The 9,603-nt window shown below is 36.0% G+C and overlaps 1 protein-coding gene across 1 annotated transcript; it reads left to right on the top strand.

Moving 5' to 3' along the window:
• On the top strand, window positions 1-4,881 carry LOC144441043 (CD209 antigen-like protein A). Its single transcript, XM_078130553.1, has 6 exons — window positions 1-207; window positions 719-743; window positions 1,579-1,887; window positions 2,624-2,886; window positions 4,006-4,222; window positions 4,679-4,881. Exons 1-5 carry the CDS (start codon window positions 145-147, stop codon window positions 4,216-4,218), a joined length of 873 nt encoding a protein of 290 aa, XP_077986679.1. The 5' UTR covers window positions 1-144; the 3' UTR covers window positions 4,219-4,222; window positions 4,679-4,881.
• Window positions 4,882-9,603: the final 4,722 nt, after the last annotated feature.

Here is a 9,603-nt window from a genome sequence, read left to right as displayed (position 1 = left end):
ACCGACACCTACACACGTCCAATAGCCTACATCTACACGGCATCCCATCCGATATCCACTCATTTGAACGCCTCTAGCATCATTCTCATCAAAATTGGAAAGTTGGTGGTACGGTGTGTACGCAAACCAGAAACTGAATGCGTCATGATGTTTCACTTTGGGCTAAAGTGTTGGTTTTTGTTCTGCTTTTGTTACCAGTTCATAGTGGTAAGTTTAATATGAGAACACTTCAAAGCACATTGGAAGTGTTATCATTATGTTATTATCATATAATTTTAAATTATTGTATAGAAATGAAAAATCTGTAATATTTTCGAGAACTGCTTTTGTTATCACACCATTTTAAATTTTCATCCCCTATTATAGCGGGGAGAATTTATTTACGCTATATTGCTACTTTTCTTGCTATACTAGAAAGTTTACGGAAACACTTCAGACCATATTGGCAGTGTCATAACTATGCTATACCACATTTAAAGTAGTCTGTAAGAAAAAGAATTATTGGTAACATTTCTGTTAGTAATTTGATTTTTCAGTATTGCCCATAATGTCTTTAGGCTAGAGAACTGGCTATTCGGTTAGTGTCGTTCGCGCTAGAACAGATCTAGGAAAGTTAGTATGCTGTGTCAGATAGCCAAATGTCTGGGCTGTGATATACTTACATTGTAATTATCGAGTCCTGTCAACTAATATTGAAATTACATTCTTATCCTAACAGGTTGAGATTGGGAGCACGCAAATAGGTATGTTCATTGATCCTACTTTCTTTATCCCTGATGACGTCACAACTAGTACTGACAACATATGTGTGTTAAAACTCACCTCGAGATTACTATATCACATATAAATGCATTGCAATTGTGGATTCTTGTCGTTATTTGACAATATGCCTTGAAAAGATACTGTAACGGTTTAGAACCACCAATATAACATTTCAGAAATTGAAAAAGTTGGTAGTATCGTTTGAGATTATCACGAGTACGTATTAGTGATTTTCGTTTGGAAAATGGTGTATAATTCCATATAAACAATATTTGCAATTAAAAAGTTTATCTATTCTTTATTTTTGACCAGACATTATAGTATATTTTAAAGTGACCATATGGATGAGGACTGGGGAATTTGTTTTGGATTTTTAATTTCATTAAACAAATTGAATTTTCTCATGGCTTCCTAGTTGAACAATCAGTGTGAAACAACATTGACCAAGTCTGTGTGTGTAACTCAATAAATTGCAAAAAGCTAAAACACGACGTGTGTAAAAAAAAGTTTGTTATTGTACGTACAATTACAAACATTTTCACATCTTCTGCCATTTATTGAGTTACAAACAGGACTTGACATATGTTTTTTTTATTGATTTTCAACTGGGAAGCCATGACAAAACTGTTTTATAAATTAAAAATCCAAAATAGATACCCCAATCCTCAGCCATATGGCGATTTGTGCCGACAATTCTGCCCGCTAACAAAGGCAATATAGCGAAGATAAAAAAAATTGAAATAACTCGTGATGCAATTGAAAAATTCCATTCGGATATTAAACATGAAGAATATTGACAAATTGACATCCTTGCAGACACGACCAACTGTTTACCACACGAAGGTTCACTCCTCGGATGTTACAAAGATTCGGACACGTTGGGACTTTGCGATGCTTCATTGGAACTGGACCCTAGTATTGGTGGTATGACCATTGACTCGTGTGTCAAGCATTGCGCGTCAATGGGTTTCTCCTTTGCTGGTTTGTACAATGGTTACCAGTGTTGGTGTTCAAAGAGCTTCGACGATACGGCCACTAAGCTGAATAACGGATGTGATACCCCGTGTAGTGGCAATGCCAACCAACAGTGTGGTGGTGATGATGCCGTGTCGGTCTACAAAATTGGTATGTTGAATTTATAAATCTAAATAGTTGTACATTTTCATCTTTGAATCGATATGTGTGTTGAAGAATAGCCAAACCTGTAAATGAAATAGTTCAGTGGTTTTGTAGTTGAATTACCTCTCTAGTATTCGTTGGTGACACTTTGTACACTGGCTTGCTGTCCATATGTAAACAGTCGTGAATCGGGTACTGACCATATTTACGGATCATTTGTTTTGGCTTTTACTATATAGCACTTTCTCACTTTGTGCTCAAAGCGCTTTATAATTATTTACCCGAGACTGGTACCAGTCCCTCTTTTAGAAATGTTTTGATTCATTTTTAGTTTTGTGAAGGAAATGTCCTCTATTTTTAATTCTTCCCAATTAGTAGTCTCCCAAGGGCTTAGTGTTCACCCGACTGTTTGCAATCATTCAGGTCACTATTTCACACATAAAAACACATCTGTGTTTAAATTTTTTAAAATAGCGCGGAGACTTGAGCAAGTCAACATTTACCCTTATATGGGGTTATTTCGTACTTTGTTATCGAGGGGAGATTTGGTCTCTCTGAAGAACCCCACCCCCACCCACCCCCCACACGTATTCTATAGGAATAAACAGTATATAATCATGCAGGTGTATATGACATCTTGACAAGGGGTATTTCGTTGTGCATCGAGTGGGAGAGATGTACGGAAACCCACCCTTACGGTTGTAAAATGGCAATATTACCAAAATAATCGTCTTTATTGCAGAATTGTCACAGCCGCCGAAGCCGTGTCCGGACGGTTGGAAGTATTATGAGTCAAAGTCAACCTGTTACTACTTCGGTTTAAACAGAAAATCGTGGCAAAATGCTCGTAGCTACTGCCAGAGTATGAACGGCGACTTGGCGAAGAGTGACAGCTCAGGGGTTAACGTATTTTTGACAACGGAAATCAAGAATATGGGTTTCCCTGGGAGATGTTCGGAAAAATATATTTGGAATTGCAATTTCTATTTTAGCTTGCAGTACAGAGTAATTATGAATTTTTATAGTAATTGTTGTATTTCCAGTGTGATAGCAAATTACTGATGGAATCATCATGTCATGAACAAATCTTAATTTACATACCCCTAAGAACGTTCGCATCAAATTTCAGACCAATCTGCCCAGTTGTTTTTTGAGTTTAAGGTTTTCTTTGACCAAAATGACACACACACACACACACACACACACACAGAGAGAGAGAAAGACAGACAGACAGACAGACAGACAGACAGACACCACACCATGCATATACAACTTCTCTTAATACTGCTCATGTATAAAACAGCCAATGCTAAGAACTGGATTTTTTTACAATATCAATAATTAGACATTGTACATGTTAATTAGAGGCCGATTTTATCCTAAGTAGTAATACTAACAAGTTGAAATTGTGGTGGCATTGGGGCGCTGATTTTAGGGTGCGGACCCAAAAATAATTTTGATTGGACTTTTTGTACCATGTTATGTGTACAGTTATACATCTATGTTTACCTACAGGTGATTCAATACAGGGTGTATGATATCATGAGTAAAGCAATATACTTAACAAAACAGTTTTAAAAAATCATTCCAATTGTGGCTTTAAAACCCAAAATAAGTATGTGTAATAGTAAGCCCTAATAAAAAAATGCGTGGTTCCGATTACGCTCAATTTTGGAATAGGTGGAGTAGGTAGATTTTTTAGTTTACTTTATTATATATTTTTTTCTATTCGAGTGTCTAGTTCAGGTTTCCATTGTTTTCCAAATGGTCTCTGCATTATTTATTTCTTCCTATCAGATGTACAGCCATTACAGATTGGAAGAACAGTTTTAGAGTGTCTTTTTAAGTTGCTGGCAGTTTCCACATCCACTATTTCTTGTGAGACTTCACAACTTTTGCGATTTATTTTTCTCAATACGTGAAAAAAAAAGTTTATGGTTGGCAGTGAAAAGCTAGGTGGGTGTTGGGCCGGTAACCGGAACCAAACAACTATTTATGTGAGGCCTAAAGAACAGATTTTCAGGACAGAATAATTATCTTGAAAACAGTCCAACTACCATCACAGGTCTATTTGAATCTAAAAACACCTCGACTGATATCACATATGTTGTCTTATCTAAACAGCCTGGTAGTGGATGGTGCTGGGCGGATGGTTCAAGTGCAGACCTATCCATCTTTAGCCACTGGAGAGCAGGTGAACCAAATGATGGCAACGTTGCCAAATCAGCCGAGTTGGAATTGAGAGACATATCTACATCCTCTATTGGCTGGAATGACAGATCATTCACCTATCACAGCCCTGATGCTTACTTCGTTTGCGAAAAGAAGGCATCCTAAAGAGGTACACGTCATTCAGGATTTTTTTATACAGGGAACATTTGATTTATTTTTACTGTATATCATTATGTTTTAGGGAACCAAGAAAACTTATTTTCACCAAGCCCTGATTGTGAGACCCGTCTAAAACAGAGTTAGAAATATTGGCAAACCTGGCTAAAGAAAGGCCTGCTGTACACTAGCATTCATCACAGGAAATAAATAATACTAGAAGCTTCTTTTTGTTCTGACAGCTGCCTTCAGTACATTGTATGGCTATTGTTTCAAAGTGTGTGACGCTCCCAACATTGTTATTTCCCATGTACTTTATCACCCAAAATCCTATGTAAGTTGATAGCAGTAATCAATACAAGTGTACTGAAGATAGAAATATTACAGCCTGACTGGACTTTTCCTTTAAGTTGATAGCATCAATCTGATGTGTCTGATTGAACTTTTCCTATTATTATATTTATTTCAGGAAATGGAAAAAGACTTCAAGTGAATTCATAGTTGTGATGTTCATTGGTTACTGCACAGTACATGGTACATATTATAGAACTCTGTGAACATGTAATACCCATTACACTTTAGGACAGACCTAAGTGTAATAGGTACACTACATTATTGTATCCTGATTCTTGGTGGTGGACTAATAAAGTAAGCAAATTAAAAATGATTTTATCAGTTGTCAACTAAGTTGTATGAGACTGTTGCTGAATGTGTGTCACTAAATATCTTGATGTCTGTACAGTATTTACATTGTAGACTGTAGTCATTAGTTGAAGGACTGTTGTCAATATAATGGCTATTATTTTGTCAAAGGAAGGCAACATGATCCAAGAGGACAGACCAACAGTTAACACTGACCCTAAAGGTCAAGGTCAAAGGTAAAGAAAGCTTGCATCTGATAACATGGGTGTAGACACTTGAATGGAGTCTCGTGTATTACCGTTTTTTGGATTCTGGGTATGTAGTGATTTTTTACAACAAATGTGGCGACCGTGCAGTCAAATTTGATGTGAATCTTGCACATACAGTATTTCACATGTCATCTTTGCACAAGGTTTGAATGAAATTGACTACAGCATGTCAGTGTGATAAAGCTATGCACAGACGGACACATGGATGGAAAAACAAAACTCATAGTATGCCCCCCTCCCCCCGACAGTGCCTATCTAATGATCAAACACAATCTATCAAACAATTACAGCATTTTTAATTTTTTTATTACACCCCCCCCCCCCCAAATCATTGTCAGTCGGGGGGGGGGGGGGGGGGGCTAACAACTAAACATAATGTATTCATATCTGATAACAACACCCCCTACCCCAGCACTGCGGCTCAGTATGCCCATCGGGGCTAACAATAAAACAATAGCACATTTGATAACATTTTTATTAACATTTACGATTGCATTACAATCAGTATACCACAATACTCTAATATTTACACATCTTTTGTTTTATGCACAGATTTCCTGGCAAAGGAACATCTGAAAATAATTGCAGTAACAAAAATAAAATGAAATAAAATTTGGAGAAAATGTAAAAATCAAAAAATAAGATATAACAATTTCATGTGTAGGAAATCAACTGGATACCTAGAAAAAATCATGCAATTGAAACTAGAAGTCTGTCCATATGTTAATTCTGTTCTCAGACCACTAATTTAGTGGTCTGAGTTCTGTTGTAATGATATTTGATTAAAAAATAAAAAACATGCTTTTACTTGTCTTAATTACTTTCATTGATTGCAATCTAAAGTACAATTTACATTTCACAAACTGTTGAAGAAACTGAACCTCATCGATAGGGTAATGTTTGGCATACAAACTAAAATGAGATATCTAAAAATATAACACACATTCATTTTCCAAACCAGTTGTTATACCAAGGCCTTGTATCATTACAATTACTATCAACACCTGTATGATACGTCACTATCTTGTCAAGTGCAAAGTTTATAACTGAGACCACATGTTTGGCGAAACTCAAGTGTATCTCTATCATATCAAAAATCACCCAATATACTAGAGGGCAAACTGCTGCACTGCAAACTGCTGCACATACACACTCCTGTCTTTAAAGATATGCCATGTCAGGGTGCATTCATCGATATTACCCTCTCATGAGGGCAGAATTACACAAGATGTGACTGCAGTCTAATGCACACATGTCACTGCAATTGGTTTTTGAGGGCTAAACACGCTGACAATCCTGCGACTTTTACAAACTTTGGGTCATCTTAAATGACCAGTCAAAAATCAACTTCCATCATGTCAAAGTTACTGCTATTTAAAAAGATACAAAAGTTTACAGTACTCAAAGTTCAAGAAAGCAAAGTAAGAACATTGAATAAACATATGACAAAACTCCAAAAAGAGGCTGTTTTAAAATTAGCATTGTGTCTTCAATTCTCATCTACATTTTACCAATTTACGAATGTGTGAATGTTCACAAAAACTTCTGTACTGAAGTAGAATTGTCTATTTTCGTGTATATATATAATTTTGATGGATTGAGCACATCTTCATATTAAAACTGCTCAAACAACTAACATGCTATCCCATATGCACGTATAAAAGAAATGGAAGCACTTATTTGGTAAAAAAAACTGGGAAAAAAAAATATTTCAGTTGCTCAGTGATAATCTATTAATGTACTCATGAAAACAAGAACTCTGCCCCATTTTCATGTGAAGTGTCACGAATTATCGCACTATATGCATAACACGTGCCGAGTTTTAAGAAACAGTATACATAGATGTAATGTTCAAAGTAAGAACAGACTACATTCCAAGTAGCTATGTAAAATGATGCAGCTAGGACAGCTGTGAGACTGTAGAATGCTAGCAAAATTATAAGGATGCAAAATTGAAAACTTAGAAAATCCTAGTATAACTTCAAATTTGTAGAGAACATGCTAAAAAAGGAGAGAAAATAATTGATGAATGAATAGATAATGTGAATCTTGAGGTGAGATTACCCAATCTTTTAGTATTATAGACACTTTAAAAGCTTTTGGCATTATGCAAATTATATGTTAATGAAGATATATCATGCAGCTATCATGAGGTGTCCATGACTGAATCATGCATTCTCAAGATGTATAAAACAATTATAATGTATCTATTCAGTACCAGCTGTTCAAAATGACAGCATGCAACCATCCTCTGCAATACATCAAGTAAAAGCATGCATTCAAGTATCAGTATAAAGTGGAACATCACCAAACAGTGTATGATAGCATGCACGTATCAGAAATATAGCATGAAGCTATCATGTGATTGGCATGATCAAATCATGCTTTCTAATCATGTCTGTAACTTAAGCACATATTATGCATAAATTAAAATATGTGCATAACAAGGTCCCAGCAGTATGTATCTCTCTAGAGGTGCAACATTATACTGAGTGAAATCGTGACAAAAAATCTACAGCACATTTTATGTAATTGTTACTCTATGTATCATCAACATCACATCATTTTGAAATATTTACAACACTTGATGTGCATACGATCTAGATCAGTACAATATCAGACACTACCAATACATCAAAACACATTCACTTTGATATGCAACCCGTACTGCTTCAAACATAAATTCAATACACACAGTCTGCACGCACATTGTCTAACAGTTACAGGAAACTTGAAATTGAATTCGAAATAACACTATCTGCTAAACTTACACAAAGTTTAAGAAGTGACAATTGTGCAATAAAATTTATGTCTTAATGTATCTTTGAGAGCTAAACTACACAAAATCTAGATAAGTTTACAGTCACAATTACAAGCCGATTATGAATTATTATTACAAGAATTATGAATCATAGACAGACAACTATGAGTTATGATATATGCAACAATGCTTCGTAAATACACAAACACATTTTACGTCAATTAACCAATCTCAGGATGAGAGAGAAACAAAGTGAAGACATTTACATACAGTACAGCTGCATGATTGTCAGACTCGGCTAATATTGGGCCGGCTAACACAGTGCTCACACCAGATTAGCATTAAAACCTTTACCAACATGTGTTCGGAACTGGAAGGGTTAAATGCCTCAATCAGCAGACTAGCTCAATAATAACACCAGACTGGCACCAACACCTCACCAGCATGTGTAACAATTGGAAAGGTTTAATACCTGCACCAGTCCTCTGTTAACACCAGACTAGCTCAGTGCTAACACGAGACTGGCACCAGTGTGTGTTAGCAACTAGAAGGGTTAATGCCTTCACCAGTCCTATGTTAACACTGGGCTACTGGCACTATAACACCTCACCAGTGTGTGTTAGCAACTAGAAGGGTTAATGCCTGCACCAGTCCTATGTTAACATCAGACTAGCTCAGTGCTAACACTAGGCTGGTACTTACACCTCACCAGCATATGTTTGCAGTTGGAGGTTATTGGCCTGCACCAGCCCTATGTTAACACCAGGCTGGCCCAGTTTTAATTTCATGTCGACACCACACTAGCAAACTAGACAGATTCTGGAGCTGTACTGTAGTCATATATCAGAGTACTGTCTACCTGCTTGAGATACAAAGATTGCAAAATGAAATTTCTCTACCACTCATAGTGATGTGATGAAATGTGAAGTAAAACTTTTAAATATTATTCATGAGTGTTCTCCCACTACAAGGTGACTGGACTGCTGAGCCCCCTTACTGACAATGATCTTCATAAACCATTCAAACACAGTATGAAGTTAGTCACAATACTATCTATGCTGTGTTCTAAATGCTGAACCCCCAGGAAGGAGGATTTACACCCCCCCCACCCAACATCTAACATGTGACCACTGATGTGGCCTCATGTGTATTAAAGTCCAAACATGAGTCTAAACGTATACATGACAACATTTAAGTCTACTGTCATTAAATCATTACTCATTACATTCTGAATTTTTTTCTTGAAATAAAAACATCTATCATGTTTATAATAATCCAATAACTCAACAGCACCTATTCTGATATCATGTAAATTGTTTTTCAATGATTTATCACGCATTGCACCAGTATTTTTTTGTTGTTGGCATTTTTAGCATCTAAGGTTGCTATCTGATCATCTATGCTGTAAATTCATTTTTAAATATGACCAGGTATGTGGAAATGTCAGCTGTAGTGTGAAGGATAAGTATGACTTCATTCTCACTGTATCATCTAGAATTATTGTTGAGTAGACATTGGAATTACCTGTGATGTAATGATTTACCATAATAAAAATGACAACTGACTATGTTATATTATTTTGTGCTTTGATAATACATGTTTTACTTTAATATTATGACATGTAACATGATGCTAAAGTTCTCCTCAGAAAAGATTTATTAAACAGGAAATTACAGAATATAATGTTATGGTGTGACCTTTATGGATATGAGATATATGACT

The sequence above is a fragment of the Glandiceps talaboti genome, chromosome 10, assembly GCF_964340395.1.
Source record: "Glandiceps talaboti chromosome 10, keGlaTala1.1, whole genome shotgun sequence".
NCBI classification, from domain to species: Eukaryota; Metazoa; Hemichordata; class Enteropneusta; family Spengelidae; genus Glandiceps; species Glandiceps talaboti.
The sequence above is the reverse complement of the archived record's forward strand: the minus strand, read 5'-3'. Positions and strand labels throughout refer to the sequence as shown.

Excerpts from the sequence above, each read along its gene's own strand:
- LOC144441043 (XM_078130553.1), top strand. The coding sequence starts at position 145 with ATGATGTTTCACTTTGGGCTAAAGTGTTGGTTTTTGTTCTGCTTTTGT. Across the intron at positions 744-1,578 it reads GATTGGGAGCACGCAAATAG|ACACGACCAACTGTTTACCA; the intron begins GTATGTTCATTG and ends ACATCCTTGCAG. Across the intron at positions 2,887-4,005 it reads ATTTTAGCTTGCAGTACAGA|CCTGGTAGTGGATGGTGCTG; the intron begins GTAATTATGAAT and ends TTATCTAAACAG.